The following is a 26038-nucleotide window of genomic DNA, read 5'->3' on the forward strand; positions in this document are numbered from 1 at the left end:
ATGAAATGCCACCTAAAAACTGAATAAATCAAGTCTTCACTAAATCATGGAAGGATTTTATTATGTTTCTACTCAAAATGCACAACTGGCACAGAACTCAAAAGTATTTGAACAGTTTTACTTGTTTTGGACAATCTTTAATATAAATGCATACGTAGTTAATCCTAAACATATTCTGTAATTTCAATATGTGTGGATGCTGCATTACCTGGACGTGGATCCAGATCTTGCTAAAACCGTCGCTACTGCACCACATGCCATCCTTTTATAGTGTAAGGAATATAGATTGTATATAAATGGGCATATTGCTTCAGGGCCTAAAAAGTGAAACCTGTGACTCACCTTCTTTCTAGTTGTCAGCAGGCGGCAGCACCTCTGGATGCAAAAAGAAGTGCGGTCATTTAGAAATCTAAAGGAAATGACCCTACTTATATCTTTGATTTCAACAAACAGGTTCCCGATGACTTTATGGTCTCAGTCAATAGTTTCATTCATAGTTTTATTTCTCTAAATTCTTATTTTTAATTTAAAGTGAAATAGAAAATAAAACAGGGTTTGTTTGTTTTTGTTTTTTGCAAACTGGCAAAAATTACAAATTTCAAAAAAGGTTTCCAAACGTCACTATGACTACGGTCTTTTTATAGAAATAACTAAAACAAATAAGAGCAATATTATCAAAGCTATTTAGACTGGACAGATTGGACCTGCTACTTTTGACTTTTTACCTCACTGAGACTTCTGTCTAATTACCGCTGATCTTTCTATGTACTGTCTTTTTAGTGAAGTTTCCCGATGGCCGTATTCGTCTCTACTGTAAAGGAGCAGACACTGTCATTTACGAGCGTCTCTCCCCCAGCTCCAAACATAAGGAAACCACCCAGACTGCTCTTGATGTGAGCTATTGTTTAATCTCATTTGCAGCATGCCAGATGCTGTCTTTTTCTCTCAGGAGTAAACAAAGTCAACATTTTCATGTTATCAGGTCTTTGCCAACGAGACCTTGCGGACACTGTGCTTGTGTTACAAAGACATCAGCGCTGAAGAGTTCGAAGCCTGGTCCAGGAGACACAAAGAGGCCCAGGTGACCATGAATGACCGCGAAGCTGCCCTGGATGCTGTGTATGAGCAGATCGAGAACAACCTGATGGTGAGTGGGAAATGACTACGCTTTAGTTTCTATATACATGTAGACTTCATTTGAATGTTTTAATTAAAAAATCTCTTCTGCTAAAAATCTATCGGATTTTAAAGCAAGAAGCTCCCGTTACAGCTAGTAACGAGTTCTCTTGCATTTAGCTAATTGGAGCAACGGCTATTGAGGATAAACTACAGGATGGAGTTCCAGAAACCATTGCCAAGCTGGCTAAAGCAGACATCAAGATCTGGGTCCTGACTGGAGATAAGAAAGGTACCATCACCCCAAAGTGCACAAGAAATAAAACACCTGTATCACATGAATAACAGCGACATGCCTGAGCTGGTTAAAGTAACAATTTGGATGAATTGAATCTGAACTCGTGTTTTAATCTTCATAATTTATCCCAGAAACGGCAGAGAACATCGGATATTCCTGTTCACTTCTGACAGACGACATGGAGATCCACTACGGAGATGATGTCAAGTAGGTTGACAAGAACATTGCAAACGACATCCCAAGGCGGACTGTCCCTGCAGACTCAATTAAATTCAGTTTTATTTATATAGCGCCAAATCACAACATCGTAGCCTGAAGGTGCTTTATATTGTAAGGTAGACCCCACAATAATACATGGAGAGAAAAACCCGACAATCACATGACCCCCTATGAGCAAGCACTTTGGCGACAGTGGGGAGGAAAAACTCCCTTTTAACAGGAAGAAACCTCTGGCAGAACCAGGCTCAGGGAGGGGCGGAGCCATCTGCTGCAAGCGGTTGGGGTGAGAGAAGGAAGACAGGATAAAGACATGCTGTGGAAGAGAGACAGATATTAATAACAAATGTGATTCAGCAGAGAGGTCTATTAACACAGTGAGTGAGAAAGGTGATTGAAAAGGAAAGACTCAATGCATCATGGGAATCCTCGGCCTACACCTATTGCAGCATAACTAAGGGAGGATTCAGGGTCACCTGGTCCAGCCCTAACTGTATGCTTTAGCAAAAGTAAAGTTTTAAGTCTAATCTTAAAAGTAGAGATAGTGTCTGTCTCCCGAATCCAAACTGGGAGCTGGTTCCACAGAAGAGGGGCCTCTTCTTTTTTTTTTTTTTTTTTTTAATTTTATTTTAGGTTAGATTAATTTCCATCCATCCATCCATCCATCTTCATCCGCTTTATCCGAGGCTGGGTCGCGGAGGCAGCAGCCTAAGCAAAGATGCCCAGACCTCCCTCTCCCCAGCCACCTCCTCCAGCTTATCCGGGGGAACACCAAGGCGTTCCCAGGCCAGCCAAGAGATATAATCTCTCCAGCGTGTCCTGGGTCTGCCCCGGGGCCTCCTCCCGGTGGGACATGCCTGGAACACCTCACCCAGGAGGCGCCCAGGGGGCATCCTTGTCAGATGCCCGAACCACCTCAGCTGGCTCCTTTCGATGTGGAGCAGCAGCTGCTCTACTCTGAGCCCCTCCCGGATGGCCGAACTTCTCACCCTATCTCTAAGGGAGAGGCCAGCCACCCTTCGGAGGAAGCTCATTTCTGCCGCTTGTATCCGCGATCTCGTTCTTTCGGTCACTACCCACAGCTCGTGGCCATAGGTGAGGTGAGGTTCGACTAGCGGACGAACTCTCCTTTCCAGCACCCTGGCATAGACTTTCCCAGGGAGGCTGAGGAGTGTGATCCCCCTGTAGTTGGAACACACCCTCCGGTCCCCCTTCTTAAAGATGGGGACCACCACCTGGTCCCCATCACAGATGTAAAATTTCTTTTTAACATGTAACTTGATGATGATGATGTGTTCCATCATCAAGTTACATGTTAAAAAGAAAATAACTTGATGATTGGACACATCGCCATCAAAACATCAGAAAAACAGTGAATGAAACCATTGCATTCTGTTTCCATTCATATTTAAAGTGTTCCAACCATCTTTTATACTATTTATGGCCCAACTGTGTTGCAATTGAGCACTGTTATCACCTGTATTTGTGTGTCTACAGTGAGAAGCTAACCCAGACGTCAGGCCAGCAGAAGGGAATGACCCTCAAGCTTACCCGTCGAGGCAAAAAGAAAACGGCCGAGCCTTTCTTTCCCGGATCAAACAAAAATGCTCTCATCATCACTGGAGGATGGCTGGTGAGCTTTCTTCAAAAACCAAAACTAAATTAAAGCTACTATAAAAGATGAATTGGTAGTACTAAAAAGCCTAGCCAATGTTATAGTCTAAAGATAAATGTAATATATTGCCTTTAATACGGTTTCCCTGCATGGTTTACATACTAATCTACTCTCTTTATTCTTTCAGAATGAAATTCTGTATGAAAAGAAGAAGAAACGCCGTCGTCTGCGTCGTCTGCGTCTAAAGAGGCGTCAACCTCCAAGCAACCCTCAGGACGGACAGCCGATGGATGATTGGGAGAAAGAGATGAGACAGGTTTAACAAAAAACTTTGATTATTGTGAGTACGAAGAATTTTTGTCTTCATGATATTAAATCCAGTGAAATGTTTCTCTCTACCGGTAGATTGACTTTGTGGATATGGCTTGTGAATGCGAGGCGGTCATCTGCTGCCGTGTAACACCGAAACAAAAGGCTAATGTGGTGAGTTTGGTGAAGAAGTACAAGAAGGCTGTGACACTGTCCATCGGAGACGGAGCCAACGACGTCAATATGATCAAAAGTAAGGACACAAGCTAACTGTGCTCACGCCAAGTGTGTAAGATTCTACGAATCTGCTCTAAGATTTCTCCCCGTCCGCTCTCCCTCCAGCTGCAGACATCGGTGTCGGTATCAGCGGTCAGGAGGGGATGCAGGCCGTCATGTCCAGCGACTACGCCTTTGCTCAGTTCCGTTACCTGCAGCGCCTCCTGCTGGTGCACGGGCGTTGGTCTTACATCCGAATGTGCAAGTTCCTGCGTTTCTTCTTCTTCAAGAACTTTGCCTTCACTCTGGTCCACTTCTGGTACTCCTTTTTCAACGGATACTCCTCACAGGTCAGCAGCACTGTGAAAGTCATCCCTTTTGATTTTATTCTGAAAAGAAGGGAATGTTTGTAGTATCATAGCCATCATTAGACTAACTTTTCATGGAGTTTGCCCATTATAACATGTACTTTAACCCTGTGAAAATTGCAAACGTAGTGAGTAGCTCCCACACAAAACACTGAAGCTCATTTCTGTAGAATTTTTAATCCATGTTCAAACATGGCAGAGAGTAAATGTTCTCCTGCTGGAAGACATCCACAGAAAACGCCTTTCACACACACAACCTAATTTCCATTAGTCAACATCAACTTCTCGGTTTAATGTCTAAATTTGTACCTTGGTCCTTTTGCCTAAGGGGTCGTAATGTTAACCTTCAAAGGTTTTACTGAGCAACACCTAAAAGAATACTTTTAACGGTGCATACATCTGAATGCTCCAGTCGCACAAGAGGCAAGAACAAGATTATGATACTGCAGACGTCTCTCCTACATCTTCAATTCCTCATCCCACTAAGTAGCATGATTGCTTTGGATTAGGTTGTGCAGTGAGAAGTGCAGATTTGTGGTGCTTTACTTCTAAAGTACACACTCAGTGACAGATAATACTGAACAGCAACAGAGACGATAAATGATTGTTTTTTCCTTCCCGCAGATCACCTTTGAAGACTGGTTTATCACACTCTACAATCTGGCTTACAGCAGCTTGCCTGTTCTACTTGTTGGACTTCTTGACCAGGTAAAAGCTGAATTTGTTGTAGACCAAAGAAAAGAGGGCTATTGTATCCTGCATGAATGTAAAAACTAATTATGAATACCGGTAGCTTTTTTTTTTTCTTCATAATTTTCTCATAATTTCATGGCACAAAGACAGAGTTTAGTTGAGTCATTCTTCAGTAGATATTTTTTTCTTAATCTTAAAATTTCTTGAAACCTTCTCTTTCTTTCTCTGTTGTAGGATGTCAACGACAGACTGAGTTTAAAATTCCCCAAACTCTACATTCCCGGTCAGCAGGGGACGTTGTTTAACTACAAAAACTTTTTCATCAGCTTGTTCCACGGCATCTTCGTCTCACTCATCATCTTCTTCATACCTTATGGAGCCTTCCTGCAAACCATGGGGCAAGACGGAGAAGCCCCCTCAGACTATCAGTCCTTTGCTGTCGTTGCTGCCTCGTCCTTGATTTTTATCGTGAATCTGCAGGTTTGGTTACAAATTTCTGAGCATGTGCAGTGCATAAATTTTCAGTTTTTGCTTTTAGGAATTATAATTCGGATTTTGTGACTTATTTGAAGTATTGATGTTGTCAAAATATGGAGCTACTCAAGAATATTGATATTTGTAATGGCTTTTATGTAAAATATCCTGTCTGTCTTTTCTCCTTCCTGTCTTGTCAGATCTCCTTAGATACCTCCTACTGGACTTTTGTCAACTGCTTTGCAGTTCTGGGCAGCATAGCCATCTACTTTGGGGTCATGTTTGACATCCACAGTGCTGGGATCCATGTCATCTTCCCCTCAGTTTTCACCTTCACAGGTTAGTTGACCACAGCTTCACTAATTTAAGCGGTTTGTCTGACTGTTATTCAAAAAGCCAATAAGGGTTGATGACGTATTCTAAAATTCCTGTGTTGGTTGGCCTCCAATTTAAAGCCTGCTTCAGATTAAATCGCTCCTAGGGGATCTCTGGCCAGCTGAAGCTGCAATATCACTGACAAATTACTTGTTGATATATTAAACAATAATTGCATTAAGGCAACTTCATCATTCATTTGTAGCTTTCAGTGTAGACACTCCTTACAGCTGTTTGTCAAGAAAAGTTAAGTCTCTTTAACTGCTAAATCCTCTACAAGTTGTCAGTAAGTCAGGCTTTGACAAAAGGCTTTTTATTTTCATTAGCATGAATGCAATAGCCTTCTACTAATAATTTTACCCAATGAGAATCATGTCCAAGTATTGAAGGTCCCCACATAAACCCCTCATTCTTCATTTCTCTGTTAACATGTGTGTGTGTATTTATATGTTGTGTTTATAGGGGTAGCATCAAATGCTTTACGCCAGCCGTACCTGTGGTTAACCATCATCCTAACTGTGGGCATCAGCCTTCTGCCTGTCATCTGCATCCAGTTTCTCTCTAAAACCATCTGGCCCTCTGTAGGAGACAAGGTGAGACCTCTGCCAGTGCAGCAACAAGCCTGCTGGTCATTTTCTGACCCATCAGCCTGAACCCTCTCAGGGAAGGTGGGGGAGTCCTGGGTGATGGGCAATAAGATGCTTGACATACATAAATATATTAATAAACATAAAACAACATAGCTTTGTTTTTTGTTTTTTTGTTTCTTTCATGCATTGCTTTAAATGTATGATTATCACTTACTAATTCTGGCCACAACTTTATTTCCTAACATTGATGGCAGGGCTGTAGCATAGATTATCCTAACCCACCATTCTTACATTACAATTACACAGCATCATTAGGGTGCCGGCTGTATTGCAGAATATGCAAGCGCTCTTTTGTAATTACAAGTTGCTTTTAAGGCTGTATTCTGACCATCTTTTGAAGTAAAATTGATTTCTTCTTTCCATTATGACTTTCTACTTTATTTCCATGGACCCCTTCTGCTTCATATATTACCGGCTTATTTCCAATCGTCCTTTAGGTCCAGAGAAACAGAAAGAAATACGAGATGGAGCTGAAGGAAGATGACGATAAGAAAAAGCCAGCGCCCTTCCAGCGAGGCCGGCGTTCCCGGCGATCTGCATACGCCTTCTCTCACGCCCAAGGCTACGCTGACCTTATTGCATCTGGGCAGAGCTTTCGACGGCGCCCACGGGCACATGGTGGACCTCAAGAGAGCATCAGGGAGATTCCCCGGAGAGAGGCCGAAAACATCTGAAGGGGCGGGTCTGAGTCTGAGACGGAGCAAAACTGCAGTAGGGGGAGCTGTAAATATTTGGGAGTGCAAAGAGCACTTAGTTATTCTATTGCAGTTTAAGAACATTTTCCTTATAAGGTATTCTGAGCATGCCAGAAGGGAATAAAAGAAAATGAGCTCTCCTGAAGTTTCTTAAATGAAACTCTTCTAAATTGTTTTTCGCTCCTGTCTGTGACCTAGACTCCCCGCCTCCAGATGCACCTCTATGCACAAACTTTGTTGAAATACTAAAGCGCAAGAAGCTCACCGAAAACGACCGTCATTATGAGGTCTGAGGTCACGCAGCATCTGTGTGACTGACAATGTTATTTAACTCAGGATTTTAAAAGAGTTTTATTTTTAGTCAGTTTATCCCTGCTAAGTCTTTCTGTACTGTAACACTAATATAATAATTTTGATTTTGAGTTTTAGCCTTGTGTCTACAGCACACTTGACATATTAGTGTTTTCGTTAAAAGTATAAGAATAATATTTAATCTGTACTGCATTAAGTCAGACTAAAGCATCGGTTAGTTTGATTTCCATTCGTTGACCTCCAAAGATTTACCTTCACATTAAGCTAGTGGGCTAAAGTTAAACAAGTCAAGACATCATCTTTTTAATATTTTATTCTACATAATAGTGGGACGTTACTATGCTAGGCAATGCAGGGTGGTCAGATGTTATAAAGTGTGTCTTAATTTAACAGTGAGATGTGAATGGTGATCTTTTCTCCTCTGCAGCATCAAACCAGGTGTACTTAGAGTAATCACTAAATTAAGGTACTTCATGCTTGAAATCTTTTAAATACCTCTTTCCAAGTTGGATCCTTGTTTTGTTCGGTGCCTTACATTAAAAAAAAAAAACCCACACTTTCCTCCTCCAACAATCTTCAGAGCTTACTTCAGAAATAGAGCAAGGGTTTGTCGGTTTATCTTCATTTGATTAACTTTTACTAGTTTGTACGTTCCTTTCTGTTTTTACAAATTATTCCAAGTTAACTTACATGTTCTTTAGGTTCAAACAGGAGAATTATCTTAGTGTGAGTGGGTATGTGTGTGTATGTGTATGTTTGTTTCATTTTGTTTACAATCAACCCAAAGAAAAGGTTTTTTTTTTCCAGTCCTCTAATCAGGTTTAGAATATTGAGGAGCCAAGACTGATGATAGTTCCTGTTCTGACTGTTACTGTATCTTTTTCATGCTAGTGTTACTGTCCACAGATGATGTCTTTTTATTCCTGAATGAATGGAATAGTCGATCAGGACTGCTGTTAAGTAAAAGCAGCAGTATGGTCTTTGATGTATGATGGTGTTTTATCATGTGGTTGTTAATAAAAGCCAAGGGCACATTTAGCAATCTGAAATGTGTCTTTATTTAAATTTTAATTTGAGTATTGCCTACCTCTTGTTTTCTCTATGCTCCTCTTTTCTGCAGTCTCTCACCCTCCCAAACTGGTCAAAAACAGATTCCTGCCAGTACTTCAACTTTGTTCTAATGAAGGTGTCTTCCTGGCAGAAGTGCTTTCTTACAAGAGAGATAATGTATAAGCAATCTTCTTAGTCCAAGCTCTGTTGAGCTGAGTCTTCCTTTAACCTTAACTAGTAATGACTTAATGAATTTATTCACAAATCAAATAATAATCATCTCACAAATCTATCATTACATACAGCAACCTTCAATACCACTGATATTTATTTAGTGTCTCTCTGACTGAGCTTTCTGAGTGAACTTCAACCATTACTTCCCGCAGACAGTCAACACGTCTGTTAGAACCCATCCCTTCTAAAGTGCTCAAAGAAATCCTACCACCATGTTTGAGAAGCAATAATCTCTTTTAAAGGCCACAGGCCTTTAAAAGGCCGTAATTAAACCATGACTTGAGAAGCCAGCAGTTGACACAGCTCTTACCTAATTATCGATACATCTCCAACCTTCGTCTCATCTCAAAGATTCTTGAAAGAGTAGTTGTCAAACAGCTAACAGATCATCTTCAGATGAATGGCTTATTTGAAAAGTTTCAGAGCTCATCATAGTGCTCTCTGTGCTCGTCCTGCTAGACCTCAGCGATTAGACCATGCTGTCAGTATAAGATGGTTTGACTCCTATCTAATAGACTCTTATTTGTTCCTGGAAATGGATGGTGTGTAGCTGTATCCCAATTCAGGGTCTGCAGCCTTAAAGGCCGCATTTTAAGGCCGATTACATCACAGCAACACAACGAAGGCTGTCCCAATTCGAAGGCTGCTCGAAATGCGGCCCTCAAATGCGTCCTCCTTTTCCCTGAATTTTAAGGACGTGGCGGTGTAGACTTCGTCGTGGCCCAACATATCCCAGAATGCATAGCGCGGCGGTGGGTGTGGACAATTTTTCCGAAAAAAAAACGGCGGATGAGGGGCGCCCGAGAAAACTTTAAGTATGTACTGAATATTATGTCACTTATTTATGTGCAAATGTTTAATAACGAAGAACATTAAACATTACTGTTGGCCACATGTCGGCAAAGTTATGTGACATTAGTGACGTTTGTACTAACTTGGTTTTAAAGCCTTTACTTTAAAATATACGCCGTTCATTAGCTGAGCTTAATCTTACAGAGAATGATCAAAGCGCATGTAGAAACAAACAAACAAATGAACAAATTATGTTCTCCTTCATTTCTGTCAAACAAAGCTGTATGAAACGTTTCCAGCTGTTAGTATCATGGTTGCTAGGCAACCTGGGCAGCGCGACGGAGGCTAGACCGTCCCATTTCACAAGCCTCGCACTTCCGGCCTTAGCGGTCTTTGAGTACGCTGCCCTTGTGGACCGTTAAGGCTGCAGACCCTGAATTGGGATATAGCCTGCGTGTGTGCTTAACAGCGTCTTCTTCACACACTGTTAAATATGCAGTTCCACAGGATTTAGTGCCAGAACAGGTTCTGTTTACATCATATGCTTTCCTTAGGCAGTATCATTTGAAGGGATAATATACATTTTCACTGCTAAACAAGGATCCCCAGCTTAGTCAAACTGCAGGAATGTCATAAAGATCTTGATGACCTGTATATTCTTGCTGCTAAATTCAGATAAAACTGAGGTTATTGTATTCTCTCTCTTTTGCAAGGGCAGGTCTGTCCAGTCTGAGCATCGCGTTTAATATGGACTCTACAACATTTTGAAGTGTATGTAGGTGCACTTCTGCCACTGACAAAGCTATGTCCAGATGAACAGAATCAACTTTTTGGGATTTTCTTACTGGGGTGATTGAGCATGCATCAAGCTGTAGGTGCAGGTTGTAGTTTACACAGGTCACACTCCCCTCACATTCCCTCATTCTCTTCAGAATCCCAACCAACGTTTTATGAGATGGTGCCTCCTTCTTCAGTCATATGATCTCGATGTTCAACATATAAAGGTGCACACAATGTTTTGGCTGATGCACTATCGAGGGCTGTGTCTCGGTACTATTCTTTTCAATTTTTTGGTAAAATGTTAACTTCTTTCTGCTTCCATATGCCTCTATAGGAAGAAATGGGGCTGAGATGAAGGAAGTTCAAAAGTTTAAACCAGCTTTGTAGATGGCTAGCTAAGCCATATTTTTATTGGTGGGAGTGTGATGGCCTTGTAGCACTGCTATTGTCACCTTTGTGTTTTGGGTTAGATTGTTAAAGTATCCAGCTGCACCTGTAAGGTGGGAGTGACGGGAGTATATCATCTGTCACACACACTCTCTCTGGGAGGCTGTTGCCAACATGTTTTTGTTACATGCCTCTTTTTACAACATATTGCACAAACCTTTACAAGCACCCATGCTGGGCATTTCATACATACACATACATACTTACCATTACTCATTACCTCTATAGTTACATGCATTTATTCAATGCAATCATTTTTTGAAAAGGATATTATTTAAGGAGGGAAATGTCCTCAGTTTCACCTTCATGAAATCTTTTGGTGGTTATTTACATTTGTATTCATATATTTGTCTTTAAAATTTTACACAAGTAAAACGGGAAAGTCACTTTTTATTCCTGCTTTAAAACATTTTAACGTAGAGCTTAATTAAAAATCCTTTAGCTTTGTTATTTTGGAATATTGTACAAAGATTTTTGGATAAAATATATGAACCGATTTGAGAAATAAGAAGAGATTCATACATGATCGCTTTTAAGTGCGAATAATAACAAGATTGAAGGTTAATCTTGAATAAGCAATAAGTTATGGTCCATGAGTCTTTAATCTGTTTCTTTCACACACTTTCACTCAGATCAGATGTTTCAGTTCAGACGGACACTGATCTTTGTAACACAGAGAAATAAGCTTCCTGCTTTCCAAACAAACACTCCCACTCGGTCCACATGTTTCCTGTTCCTATACTTAGATCTACAAGTTTACAGATGGGTGTGACCAGCATGGTGTGCACGTAAACCCCATTCAGTGCATGTGAACAGAAGGAATGAGAGTCAGTTTTGTTTCTTTGTATGACAAAAGTGAAACTATTTCACAATCATAGTCTCTGACCGGTGAAATGGCGCAGGGAGGAACCCACTGAAACCAGGACAAACTCAGCTGTTCGATCTGTTTGGATCTCCCGAAGGATCCGGTGAATATTCCCTGTGGACACAGCTACTGTATGAACTGTATTCAAATCCACTGGGATAAAGAGGATCAGAAGGAAACCCACAGCTGTCCTCAGTGGAGACAGACCTTTGCACCGAGATCTGCTCTAGGGAAAAACACCATGTTGGGAGAGTCAGTGGAGGACCTGAAGAAGACTTCAGTCAGCGCTTCTTCTGAACTTGAAGATGTGAGCTGTGATTTCTGCACTGACACAAAGCTGAAAGCTGTCAAGTCCTGTGTGCAGTGTCGGGTCTCTTACTGTGAGCAGCACCTCCAGCCTCACTATGAATCCCCTGCCTTTGAAAAACACAAGCTGGTGGACCCCTCCCAGAAGCTTGATGACCATGTCTGCTCTCATCACAGTGAAGCTATGAAGATTTTCTGCCGCACTGATCAGCAGTGTATCTGTTGTCTGTGCTCCAAGGTTGAACATAAAGGCCACGACACAGTCCCAGCTTCAACAGAAAGGAAAGAGAAACAGAGAGAGCTCGAGGTGAGTCAGCAAAACATCCAGCAGAGAATTAAAGAAAAGGAGAAAGACGTGAAGGTGCTTCAGCAGGAGGTGGAGGCGATCAATCAGTCTGCTGATAAAGCTGTGAGAGACAATGAGAAGGTCTTCGAGGATCTTGTTTCACTCATCAAAAAAAGAAGCTCCAATCTGAAGCAGCAGATCAGATCTAAGCAGAAAAATGAGTTGAACAGAGTCGGGGAGCTACAGGAGAAGCTGCAGCAGGAGCTCGCTGAACTGAAGAGGAAAGGGACAGAGCTGGAACAGCTGTCATGCACACAAGATCACATCCACTTCCTACACAGTTACCCTCTTCTGTCGTCTCTAAGTGAATCCACAAACTCGCCCAGTATCAATATTCACTCACCGTGTTACTTTGATGAAGTAACAGCAGCTGTATCAGAGGTCAGAAAGAAACTCGAGAATACTATTAAACTTGAGTGGACCAAGATCTCACTTAAAGTGACCAGTGCGGATTTTTTACTCCTACCGGAGCCAGAACCCAAGACCAGAGCTGACTTCTTGCAGTATTCACGTCAAATCACACTGGATCTAAACACTGCACACCCACAGCTGATATTATCTGAAGGCAACAGAGTAGCTAGATTGACGATAAAAAAACAGCTGTATCCTGATCATCCAGACAGATTCACTCAAAGACAGCAGGTTCTGAGCAGAGAGAGCCTGACTGGACGTTGCTACTGGGAGGTGGAGATGGGACCAGCTAGTGCTACAGTTGCAGTCACATACAAGGACATTAGCAGAACAGGAGATGAAAGTGAATTTGGATGCAATGACAGATCTTGGGCTTTAGAAAATTCTGTTGAATTTATTCACAACAGCATGAGCAACACCATCTCGGGTCCTCGGTCTGCTAGAATTGGAGTGTACCTGGATCACAGTGCAGGTGTTCTGTCTTTCTACTGGATCTCTAACACCATGACTCTCCTCCACAGAGTCCAGACCACATTCAGTCAGCCGCTCTATGCTGGACTCAGTGTTTATGGTTGTGGTAATTCTCTGAAATTGTGTGAACTCAAATAGATGGGCAGGAGAAAGAGTAACTGTGTCACTCTGTGTAGTGTTATTTTACGATGCACCTACTGTAATCAGTCGTTTCTTATTGTAGATTTTACTAGGATAGAATAAAAGCTTTACACCATAATACTGTCAGCAGCTGGTTGCCATTCAAATGTTATTTGAACATGTCTTAGTGTTGACATAATTTATCACAGCTATTGTCCACATATATAGCTGCAGAACCAGTCAAAGGTTAAATACAGTCATAGTGGGGAACACTATTTAATTTTCTTTTTCAGTTATTTTCCATGTTTTATACCAGGAGTATAAAAATGACCCCATTACTAAAGAACAACATGTGGAGCTTTTTATGCCATACTGTGCAGAAAAGTATCCCTACTACCAAATATGCTACGTTTGGGATAAATCAAAAGTCCACTAAGAGGAAAATTAAACCACAAATGAACCTTTATGAGTGATCAAGATGATTAGAAATTTCCCTTTAAACTATCTCTCTACCACCATTGATGTTCTGTTAGGAAATTTACTTGTTTAGAACAAATTTGCAGAAGCTTGTTTTATGTATTATTATTATAATTAAACTTGCCCAACCAATGATTGGTACTGTATCTGTTAGGGTGTTGGGGTTTACTTAATATCTGTGAATCAGGGTTTTGTTTCCTCATTTGTAAACTAATATTTGTTTGTGTTCATGCTTACCCTTCTCTCCAGTGTTTCTTTTTCTGCTTTTGCTTTGCTGATTTGTGTTTCTTTTCTCCGTTCTAATTATTTCATATTTCATAAACCTTGCCTGTGGATTTCTGATTTGTATACTCGGGACAATTTCCCTCTATTATTATTGTCTGCCTGGCTCTTATTGATTGATTTGCACTGGTGTTTTTCCTAGTTAGCTTATAACTTTTGGGCCTTTTTATCTTTTTAGTAATTCACATCATCTGAGTGCTGGAAATACTTATTCTTTTTGTTCTTTTCAGCCTTTTCTTCCACATTGGGTTCTCATTTTGCAAAAACATGGGGTACACCTGTACTAAAACATTAAGACTGAGTAAATTAGGTTTGCTCAATTTAATGTAACTTTAGGTTTTAAAGTTATTTGTTTGTGAAAATACTGCTGATGTAAATAATATACAGTGCACAGTTATTGTTGCTGTGGGAAACCTGACTAGGGATTTGGTTTTCTTTAACATAAATAAAATTTGTACTATTTGAATGCATATAATCTTTTTTTTCTGTTTGTGTTCCTGTTGATGTTCATTAAAGTGTTTCGAGAGGGTAAAAGCTGTGAATTAAAAACAGCAGGAGAGCAAATGTGCATCGGTAAGGCCTGATTAACTTTGAAGGTGATTTAAGTAGTTAAAGGCATTAAATATGTACATTAAATGAATAAACATCCAACATGACACAGACGTGGAGGATTCCTCGACAATTAGATGTTTTATCAGGTTCGTCCAGAGAGAAGAAAGTATCTTAATGCTGAAATAAAGGACGTGATTGACAATGGGACTGCAGAGCCATCTAGTTCTAGCTCAGTGTTTGCTTTCAGATAATATAATAATATAACTTATACTTTTAAAGGCCACTTTGAAGAAGATATAACATTTAAAAGATGAAGTAAAATGTTAATATTTTGAAAATGAATGGATGCATAAATGAATGAATGAATTGTGTTGGTGAACAAAATCGCGGATAGCAAATTTTAAGTGAAAATAATGAATTGTGAGGTACACTTGTACCTCACCCACACAATAACTGCTAGTTCTATAAGTTTGGAAGTGGCATCTGTTCAGTCATAAGACTAATCTTTAATCCTCTTTAACTCATGATACAATGAAATTGGTGCAGTTCAGTCACAGATAAGCTAAGTTGCTAAGCTTATTGTGCTCTTACTCTCAAACACACACTCTTGACAAACTTTGACCTTTGTTTGATGAGGAAGGAATTAGCCCCTCCCCCCTCATTCCTGTTATATAGAAAAGTCAGTCCCATTCATTTCAGGTGTTTTCTGTTCCTGCCCTGATCACAGATCTGCAAGTTTAAAGATGAGTGTAACCGGCATGCTGTGCTCTGACATGCCAGTCAGTGCGTGTTAGAAGCTGAAATGAAATAACTGCAGCTCAGCCCTGTTTTTCTGGTAAGATGAAAGTGAAACTATTTCACAATCGCATTCTCAGAGGTGAAATGACGCAGCGAGGAGCCCAGATAAACCAGGACAAACTCTGCTTTTCGATCTGTTTGGATCTCCTGAAGGATCCGGTAACTATTCCCTGTGGACACAACTACTGTATGAACTGTATTCAAATCCACTGGGATGAAGAGGATCGGAAGAACATCCACAGCTGTCCTCAGTGCAGACAGACATTTGCACCGAGGCCTGCTCTGGGGAAAAACACCATGTTGGCAGAATTAGTGGAGGACCTGAAGAAGACTGGACAAACTGCTCCTGCTACTCACCGCTATGCTGGACCTGAAGATGTGAGCTGTGATGTCTGCACTGAGAGAAAGCTGAAAGCTGTCAAGTCCTGTCTGCAGTGTCTGGTCTCTTACTGTGAGCAGCACCTCCAGCCTCACTATGAATCCCCCGCCTTTAGGAAACACAAGCTGGTGGACCCCTCCCAGAAGCTTCAGGACAATATCTGCTCTCATCACAATGAAGCTATGAAGATTTTCTGTCGCACTGATCAGCAGTGTATCTTTTATCTGTGCTCCATGGATGAACATAAAGGCCACGACACAGTTTCAGCTGCAAAAGAAATGAGTGAGAAGCAGAGAGAGCTCGAGGTGTGTCAGGAGAAAATCCAGCAGAGAATTAAGGACCAAGATAAACACATGTGGGTTCTTCAGCAGAAAATGAAGGCCATCAGTCAATCTGCAGATAAAGCTGTAAGGGACAGTGAGATAATCTTCACAGAGCTTATCTGCCTCCTAGAAAAAATAAGGTCTGATTTACAGTTTTTTCTGAATGCTTGAACACTAACTGTGATTCCTGTAGCACAATCTCTAAAACTATTCAGACTTATAGCAAAACCACTCACTGAGTTTGCAAAACTGTAGGCACAATTCACTGCACAACACTCAATTACCAAATTTCCAACACACTCCTAGCAAAAGTATACACATGTATGGCTATCATTAACACTAACTTGCCAACTGTCTGGCACACTTTCACATGTGAAAACTTTTTTAGATAATTCGTTCACTTTGCAATCTGCCTAAGCACTATAATACAGGTAAGCTGTGTGTGCGGAGTACAATGGAGGGAGCAGAAAGAGTGAGAAGAAGAGGAGGCCGAGGAAGAGGACGTGGAGGTGAAGAAGTAGGATGAAGAGGACGACAAGGACAAGGAGGAGCAAGAGGAAGATGAGGAGGGGGGAGAGGAAAATGAGGAGGGGGGAGAGGAAAATGAGGAGGGGGGAGAGGAAGGGTAGGAAGAGTAAGAAATAGAATTACTGATGACATCAGAGCTACAATAGTGGACCATGTAATCAACCGTGGAATGACCCTGAGGGTAGCTGGCCAACGGGTCCAGCCTAAACTGAGCCGCTACACTGTAGCAAGCACCATAAGGACATCTTGAAATGAGAATCGGTTAGTACAGTCACTTTGCACAAAGATTTGTAGCACTGCCATATGCCAATGAGAAACACACCAATACCATTGATGTAAAAATACTGAAATTGTTACTTTACAGAATTGCTAGATGACCAGATGCTGGGGCAGAGGAAGCATGTTCACTGCAGACCAAGTAACCCATATAGTCATTATGGCGATTGCAAATAATCCTATACTTGGAAATGAACACTTGTGTTTGTTTTGATGTGTTTGAATAAACACCAGTACTTGAAGTTTGGATCCCTCTATGCTTATGGATCTATGACAGAAGTATGAGCTCAAACTGACATAGCCTACCTTGTGCACAGAGAAAGCAAAAGCCAGATGTGTTTTGTATTCATACCATCAGTGTGCAGTTGGCGCATTGTGTGCTTAGTAGATGATGGCTTGTGTGACTGTTTGATACGGAAACACCATTTTTACGAAGGTGTGAAGAGTTAATCTAGCTGTGTTCGTTTTTGCAAGAGAACTACAATGTTTTGATAATTGGGTGACAGGTTTTCTTATTTGTGTGAAGAGTTTTGCAAAATTAGCCAATAGTTACAAAAAATGTGCTTAAGCAATCAGAAAAAACTGTAAAGCAGCAGATCAGATCTAAGCAAAAAAAGGAGGTGAGTCGACTTACAGAGATTCAAGAAAAGTTGAAGCAGGAGACTGTTGATCTACAACAGAAGAAATCTGAGTTGGAACAACTCTGTCACATGCAGGATTACATCACCTTTCTACAAAAGTATCCCTCACAGCCAAGCTTGACTTTCAGTGAGAAGCCACCCAGCATCAGTATTCACCCTCTGTGTAACTTTGATGATGTGACAGCTTCTCTGTCAGAAATCAGGGAAAAGACGCAGGACATACTCAAAGGACAATGGACCAAGCTATCAGCAACAGTGAGTGACTGTGATCAGTCACCGTCACAAAGAGAACACACAACTAGAGAGGAATTCTTAAAATATTCACAACATATCACACTGGTTCCAAACACAGAAAGTGAGATTTTAATATCTGCTAGCAAGAAAAAAGCACTACAAAAACATAGCACTACAAAAACATAGTACACAAACAAATTTTTTTTAAATAACCTGCTGAAATGAGACATTTTTTTTCTTTCAGGAGATCCTAATTGTGCTGGCCAGTGTTACTGGGAGGTGACGTGGTCTAGGACTGTTGCAGTAGCAGTCACAAACACAAACAGACTACCAGTTTATGGATTTGGGAATGATGACACATCTTGGGCGCTATATAGTATAAGAGATAAATTTGAATTTAGACATGACAATATCAGGACTCACATCTCCACATGTCAGTCCTCCACTACTGGAGTGTATCTGGACCACAGTGCAGGTACTCTGTCCTTCTACAGTGTTTCTGACGACATAACTCTCCTCCACAGAGTGCAGGCAACATTCACTCAGCCGCTCTATGCAGGATTTTTTGTTGGTTATGGATCTGTAGTTGAGCTCAAGTAGACCGCAGTCATTAGATGAGATTGTAAAGATTAGTTTCTTATTTTGGACTAATTGAGTTTTTGTTAAACACACTCACTTATGTCATCTTGAAGTTTATAAATTGGATGTAAACTGTAAAATATGATAACATAGAAACGTGATTTTCTAGTGCTAGCCCCCCTGCTCCACAGCTCTCCGTCTCTAATTAAAAATATTACACTGATTAAAGTTTACTGTCAAGAATGGGAAAGGGCATTTGTATACATCTTGGTTGGATTCAATTGAAATGACACTTCTAATCACTTTTATATATGCATTTCCTTTATTTAAGTTCCAAATATGATGGTGCCCTAAAATAAAAAGAGCTCTGAAAATTTCTGGTCAAACTGAAATGTAAACACAGGAATAACAAACTCCCTAAATATGTGAATTTCATCCATCAGTCCATTCAGAGCTGCAAGTCTGTCACAGGGCAAGCAGTAGGGTACATCACCATCACCAATCACATGTATGACTGAGTTTTCATTTTAAATAACATTCTAACTAATTCTAACTATTGGAAGATATAAAGGTCTTTGTCATAGCCATCATGGAAGACACTGTCACCGATATCTGCAGTTATAAGAGAGATATGCGTTTTTGGTATCTTACATTATTTTGTTCATATTTCATTGATTTGTACATATATTTCTTTTGACAAAGCAGTGTTTAAGGTTTATAAATGCATGTTTGTGTCTTGACCTGAGTGCAACCACTGAAATAAGCAGCAGCCTGCGTTTAAATAGAGCAGTACTGTTTGCACCCTCTTGATGTCACTGCATGACTGCATTTGTCTCTCTCAGCTTTGCTTTCATTATAATTCTCACTTCAGTGAAGAATCAGCGCCACCAGTGAGAACAGCCAGCATTATTAATATTTTCACATATATTACTGCATCTTTTTGTGATTGAGAGGTTTAAAGATTTTTTAGTAGTAGTTTAACTTTGCAAGCTTTGACATGTTTGGTATATGTTTAACTACGACAATAACGTTATTAAATTATTCTTTCACAACATTTTCCAGTCACAATCACTTCTCCATTAGAGGTTCAACCTTCAAATATATATATTTTTTGTTGTTTATTGTTTTTTGTTTTTTTATCTTAATTGAAATGAGAATTGCAATAGTGACAAACATAAAAACTGATGTTTTCTGGGGACACAAACTATTTATAAGACTTACAAAACTTCAATGCTGTACTGCTGCATAGACGTTTTCTGATTGTTTTCTTCATTTTATTTATTCTGCTAATGTCTTTCAAACTAGAGTTGACTTTACTAATTTTATTTATCTACCTGTTAATATTATTACCATTGTTGTTGTTGTTGTTACAGGATTCTTGCCTCCTTTTCATTCCAGTCTATGGTAAAAAACAAAAACACTTTTTTTAATGGTTCTGTTTCTGTTCATTATATGTTTTATATATCATTATATTGTCTCCTTTATCTTTTATCTATGACACATATTCCAAAATGTTTTAATGTATACGCTTTTATTTTCAGCAATTTTTAAGCAAAACTGCAATTATCTGTGTTCCTTTGGGTTTTAAGTACATGCCTGATGTTTTCGGCTGCAGTACACTGTAAGACATGATTGACTGCAAAACTTTAGTATGTTGTGATTAGAAAACTTAAATTAAAATAAAAATAATTACCTTAAAATTAAAGCTTGTAATGTCAAAAAAATATGCATACTGAATATTTCCAGAGTCATAAATACAGCTCACCTCAGGAAGGTGCCAGTGACTAAAAAAACAAAACAAAAACTAAAAATTGTAGGGGAAGTAGACTGACAAATTTATGATAGCAGATATGCTATGCTTGTATCATCAGTACAGTCAACTGACTGGCCTGAAACCTACATTTATTCAAGGGAAAAATAAGTGAAATACATAACAAAATGTGTAACTGATTTTACAGCAAGGAATACAGAAAATGTTTTGCTGTAGACACACTGTGGAATGAGGTTAATCGTGACTGTAATGCTGCATTATGTGCATATTCTTTTATTACCACGATATGATAAATGCAGACTATAAAGTGCATTAAAAGCACTATTACAGCTGTATGCCTGGTATATATTTTCAAAGAAACAATCTGTTCAACCAACCTGTAAAATAAAGTTTTTAAAAAGAGCAACCGCAACATTAAAGCTTTGCTTTGGCCTTCAAAGGTATCAAATAAGTTGAGAGAACAATCCTGTATGAATGACCAGGCTGCATCAGACTTTTAAAAGTTGAAATTTGATTCAATTCATCTCTACAACCAATCAAATTACCGCTGTAACTACGTCAACAGCATGTTAAATCATCTTTTTTTGGCCGCTATCTCTCAGTCTCTCTGTCAAATCTGCATCAGTTCCACATCAGAGGCCTCCAGGCGGACGCAGATAATGCTCTCCATATTTACAGTGGCAGGAGGATTGGGAGGTTTTTGACTAGATCCCATTTGTGTGAACCTATTAGTGCAGAGCGCTCTGAGCTCCCTCTGATACGCCTCTGAGATTAGGCAATGGTATTACTGTAAGAGGATCGACTCGCCTCGAGGTGAGGGCCGAATATACAGAGAGAGAGAGCGAGAGGAACACACACAAAGACGGGAACATGCTCACACAGATAGGACCACACACTCCCCAGGAAAAGAAAAAAAAAAATCAGGATCTGGCAGTGAGAGCGGAAAAAAGAGAGGGAGGAACACACACACACACACACACACACACACACATTTTAAAATAATGAACTGAAACCAAGGGCCCGCACTGATAACAAGGTGCATGATGATCCTCAATTTTAAGATGCTAAATTTCCAGTGATCACTCTCCTGAACACTGATAAGTGTGACTGAGCAACTATTTGGAGGAGGAGATCTAACATGATTGTCTCAATATCAGCTAAATCTAATCAGTCACATGCACGCTGCAGGTTTAATCTGCAATTAAGCTTATGGCACTTTTAATATCCTAAAACTGGAATAAAGAAAATAAGACTGGTATATGTTTAAATCTTTACATAAAGGTATGTATTTCTGTCAGGCATTAATTAGAACCCTTACCTTGTTTTGTTCGTTCTCGCCTTATTTACAACGTTTTGCAGTTTATTTTGTGGGGAACTAATACTATGTAAAAAAAACAATACATCAAATGTACAAATGCTAAACAAACTCAGTCATACCCCAATTACACATCTACTGTAATTCGATACTGCATTCAGTATAATAAGATAAAAAAAAAACTTCTAAACTACTATATGTACACATAGCAAGTTATATCATGATAATAAAGCAAAGCACTGAACTCAAAAAAAAAGTACTTATCAAATCTTTTACATTGTTTTAATTTATCACGGCATCATTTTATGCTCATTAGAGAGGAAATTTTAATCTGAAGTCAAGCCACATGTTTCATTCCCTGAATGCTTTTGGAGTTGGAGCAACTTCCTTTTAACTGTCTTGAAAACAGGTACTGACATACAATACTTGGCTACATGAAATACTACATGAAAGCATGGGGAATATGAAGAGTGAATCATGTCCTGACCTCCTCCCTAGACCTATTTGGGCTACTAAGATTGGTCAGTGACATGACATTTCCAAACCTGTAGGGGGTGTAGGGTGCCAAGTACCTGACGTGATGTGGCTGAAGTCCCCGGTATGCTTTCTTAATGTGCAACAAATGTTTCTCTAATGAATTAAAACAATGTAATTCTAGGGTTTTGTTATATTGATTTTTGGTTGTGGTTCTGATTTTGTTTTTCTATTCTCCCCAGTGTTTCCTCTGCGCCTGTGTTATATTGAGTGTGTCTTCTTGTCTCTGGGTTTAAGATGTGAATTTTAGTTGCTTCCTGTTTTATTTCAAAAGTTGTTTTACATCTTGTATCTTGTTTTGGGTTTTGCTTCCTTTATGTCTGACTGGAAACATTTATGCTCACCTGATTTCTATCTAGATTTCCATCTATCCACTGATAGATATTTGACTTTGTTTAAAGTGTTATTTTTTCCCTCCTACTTTAGTTTTGCTCCTTATGTTGGTTTTTTGACTTTGCCACTGTTTCGATTTTGCTTATTTGCTTGCCAGAGTCTTGCAACTTTTAGCTTGAGATTAATTTATTTCTCCTTGCACCACTTTGTAGAAAACTGATGAAACATGTTGCATTGGAATCGAGTTTGATAGCAGTGCAGATTCGCTGCAGTCATTTGCCCCGAGGTTCCTGCCTCCTATAGAAATATTTTGAGTAGAATGTCCAGAAGCCCCTTGTGGGCTTGTGTGGTGAAACCAGTCTAACAACGCTATATTTTTTATTAGATTGAATATTTGATCTATGATGTCCAGTGTTTGACAATATTTGTTTAAAAATAATAAAAAAAATTATCATTTATAGTTTTGTCAAATTTTTTACAAGGCATTGCACTGTTAGTGTGACTGTTTTCACTGCTTTCACAGTCTGTTTACGATCCAGCAAACCAGTTTATACGACTTTCTGCAGTGAATTGATGGGCCAAGGGCTACATGGTTATATTGGACACTGATAAAATGCCCACCTCCTCATCACGTATCTGTTATTTTATGCAAAGCCTGTAACCGTCACATAAACTAGCTGCAATCCAGTGAAATAACAATCAAATATTAGCATAGAAAGACACATGGCTGGAGTAGCCAGAAGTTCATAAAGGAGCCACATTCTCTGTATGCGCTGATAAAAAAAAAGGTGCTCTTTGTGGTGATCAAAATGAAACAGCTAATCAAATATTGTTTTAAGTACCTAAACCAGGGGCTTGTAAAATATTTCATGAGTCATTGCCTTCTTAGGAAGCAAGTATCGTTTCCGAGGTTGGCCTGGAGAAATGAACACATCTAACACTAGGTGGTTTTCACACAGACACTGCAGCACAAAACTTGGACATGATCTTACAGAGCTGTAAAGAAAACAACTGTGAGAAACCAACTGTGGCAACTGTCAAATAACTACAACCACATGACAGGGACACCAGCACAAACTTCATCCAGAATCAAATCACTACTTTGTACCAGCGACACACACCATGTCTCCTCCTTATTACTGGAACGTATAAAAGATCTTTGGGCACAAGAAGCACACAAAGGTGATACCACCCCACCTCCATCCTGATAGAAACAGTGCTTTTCTCCCATCACTCAGAACTCAAAGCATTCTGATACTGTCTTGTTGTTTACCCGCAATCTTCCCTGACATATCTACCATCTTACTTAATTTGAGAAGAAGTGTTTATAATAAGTGAAAAAGTTAATAAGGCTGGAGAAGCCAACAGAAGAATGAAAAATGTTTCTCTCTCCCACTGAAAACATTAAATCCAGATGTACAAAATGAGCTTCCTGTGTTTGTCGTGTAGTGCTCTGTGTATCTCCCTTTGGTCACTCCTTACTCCACCCTTTTATATAAATAGTCCAGTCTTAAGCTGGGCAAACACTGTGCGATTTTTCAGTCGCATTATTCAGCTCCTGCTCAAACTGCACGACTAAATCGCAGGGGTTAGAAGTTCGTAGGTCACGATCACACGATCACGGGTCTCACACTATACAGCCCAATGCTCTGAGGCAACCTGAGTGCTCACACTGTGCGTCCGTAACATCACACAAAGTCTGTCTCTCGCTCTCTTTTTTTTACTGACACAGACACACCACCGCCATCAGCTTTGCTAAATTGCTAATGAAAAACATTGATCAGGCAGCTGTGATTGAGCAGCAATGTCCATCCAACTATTTTCACGGTTGTTGCGGTCGTGATAATTTTGTGAGGCCACATCGAAAAGGCTCGGATGAGCTTGCCAAAGTTATACAAGTTGGGCCTCCATCGCTTGTGTCCAGATCACACACTGCACCGCCGTGCTACTCTGTCTTTTTTACTTCCATTTCTGTGTTTGCACGTGCGCAGTGTGAGAAGTTGTGTTAAACTGGCTCGTGGCACTACTTCAACAGTGCGATACCCTCACGAGGGGCGACCAGGACTTCAAACAGGTTTGATTTTCTTGTGACTATACGATTGCTGATCAGGAGCTGGTTGTGAGGTGTTAATCGCTTCTCATTACCCCATGTATACATGATGCATAATACACGATTAAGGCGAAACTCAGGCCGATCCCCAAAATGGTCATGTGACTGAAAAATCTTCTCTAAATGAGCCAAAAATCATACAGTGTATGCTCAGCTTTACCCTCAGTCTTCGTCACAGCATCAATTATGATTCCCACATTTGTTCCTCAGGTGCAGCCTGGCATTTTTCCTTGCCCTTCACATCTTGTGGATTTACAATGTCACTCTCTGATTTATTTAAGGACTTACATTAAAACGAATGCTTCTAGTCTCCTGTATTTGGGTCCTAACTTTTACATGACACTCATCTGCATTAAACCTGCAGCCAGCTGCATCAATATCACGTTACTGTTATTGACAATCAGCCAGATAACATGCTTCCGGATGTGTGGGCTTAGGCATTTTAACAGTGAAGCTGTCATACTAGACATTAAAGAGTGCATTAGGCACATTTTCAGAATTTTCTTCAACTTCCATGCTCATTCTGTTTGTTAACAAATATTTTTATTAAAAGTTCATGCTTGTGGGTTACAGCAAGCATTTGTTACAACTTTTCTTTGTTTTGCCATCGATTCACCTCTATCTGGACATTGCATCCAGGTAATACCTGAAACCCAGAAATATGGTAACATCAGTGAAAAGTACTGAAAAAGAAATTAGCAAACAGGATATAAATAAGCCAAAATCTTATGTAAACTGCATTTTCAAAAAGCCACCCATGTTAAAAAGGAAACATAAAAATAACAGAAGCTTTCTAAGTCTCTTCTTTGTTATTATCAGTAGAAATTATAGTTAAAACTAAAATTCCACAAAATGCTACTACTACATGCTCATACTACATAATACTAGTATGGAGGATTTTTCCATGTGGTATCCTCAAGTGTGGATATCTCATTCAACACTCGCTCCTTTTAATTTTGGCTTTTCTGTGAGACGGTGAGAGACTGAGAATTTCAGTCAGGAAGAGGATGGTTGACGAGGAGGGAGTCACAGCCACCCACCTCACCCTCCACCCCACCGGCAAGAGGAGAGAGCAGCGTGTCATAATTTATGACTTAAAAAGCATGAATTTTTCAGCGCACAGTGGCAGGGATGGCACTTCATGTTTACGGCAATCATTTCCTTAGTGAATGATTCATGTGGATGTGGCGCTTATGAATCTTTCAGGGAACAAACAGAAACACTGATGCTCAGAGCTTTAAACTCCTTCGTTGGTTGCTGCCTCAACAGCCAAACTGTGTCTGGGAATCGAAGAAACGGTGACATGAGCGTGGGAATGAAAACAAAAAAGATCCCGTTTCATCTTAAGGTTTTTGTATGCTTCTCTTTTTTTCTGAGCATATTTAAAAGACACTCTTCGATATTTTAGCACTCTTCGAAGGAAGCTTGTGACCATAGGTGACCATGTATCCCTCCAAATGCTGTCGAAACTCTGCCAGAGGTGCGAGGTGAAGATCTCGTGGACCGGGGCCTCTGTCACTTTACGTTGTCTCGTCGTATACGTGTAGGCGCCTCAGGTCTGTCCAGCATCCTACTCTGCCACCTGATCCAACTCTAAAGTCAGGACCTGTTCCCCAGCCAGCCTCCTGCAGGTGGTGTGCCCATGTCCCTTTTTCAGGTTGTTCCCAGCAGGGCCCCATGGACTAAGGCCCGGCCACAAGGCACTCACCTTCAGGCACCCTCAGGCCTGGGCCATGGTGACCCTATC

The 26038-nt window shown here is 40.1% G+C and overlaps 3 protein-coding genes across 5 annotated transcripts; all 3 read left to right on the forward strand.

The window, feature by feature from the left end:
- Positions 1-764: 764 nt before the first annotated feature.
- On the forward strand, positions 765-8375 carry LOC113024917 (phospholipid-transporting ATPase IC-like; the record flags this gene model as incomplete). The annotated part of the gene is made up of 13 exons (XM_026172221.1): positions 765-893; positions 983-1147; positions 1297-1408; positions 1546-1621; positions 3128-3263; positions 3433-3561; positions 3651-3807; positions 3897-4120; positions 4763-4846; positions 5066-5311; positions 5506-5644; positions 6143-6273; positions 6768-8375. Coding segments are annotated over 13 exons (1965 nt in total), but the record flags the coding sequence as incomplete, so codon positions are not given.
- Positions 8376-11497: 3122 nt separating this feature from the next.
- Positions 11498-13879, forward strand: LOC113027372 (tripartite motif-containing protein 16-like). Its single transcript, XM_026176990.1, has one exon. It carries the CDS (start codon positions 11639-11641, stop codon positions 13175-13177), a length of 1539 nt encoding a protein of 512 aa, XP_026032775.1. The 5' UTR covers positions 11498-11638; the 3' UTR covers positions 13178-13879.
- A 1349-nt stretch (positions 13880-15228) lies between these two features.
- Positions 15229-19857, forward strand: LOC113027373 (E3 ubiquitin/ISG15 ligase TRIM25-like). 3 transcript variants are annotated; one of them, XM_026176991.1, is made up of 2 exons: positions 15229-16110; positions 17894-19857. In XM_026176991.1, exons 1-2 carry the CDS (start codon positions 15311-15313, stop codon positions 17901-17903), a joined length of 810 nt encoding a protein of 269 aa, XP_026032776.1. In that variant the 5' UTR covers positions 15229-15310; the 3' UTR covers positions 17904-19857. The 3 variants fall into 3 exon arrangements, 1 of the variants encoding a protein (XP_026032776.1); XR_003273036.1 differs by lacking the exon at positions 15229-16110 and adding an exon at positions 17324-17770; XR_003273037.1 differs by lacking the exon at positions 15229-16110 and adding an exon at positions 17324-17670.
- The last annotated feature ends 6181 nt before the right edge of the window (positions 19858-26038 follow it).

Source organism: Astatotilapia calliptera, chromosome 7, assembly GCF_900246225.1.
Source record: "Astatotilapia calliptera chromosome 7, fAstCal1.2, whole genome shotgun sequence".
Classification (NCBI taxonomy): Eukaryota; Metazoa; Chordata; class Actinopteri; order Cichliformes; family Cichlidae; genus Astatotilapia; species Astatotilapia calliptera.

Excerpts from the sequence above, each read along its gene's own strand:
- LOC113027373 (XM_026176991.1), top strand. The coding sequence starts at position 15,311 with ATGAAAGTGAAACTATTTCACAATCGCATTCTCAGAGGTGAAATGACG.
- LOC113027372 (XM_026176990.1), top strand. The coding sequence starts at position 11,639 with ATGAACTGTATTCAAATCCACTGGGATAAAGAGGATCAGAAGGAAACC.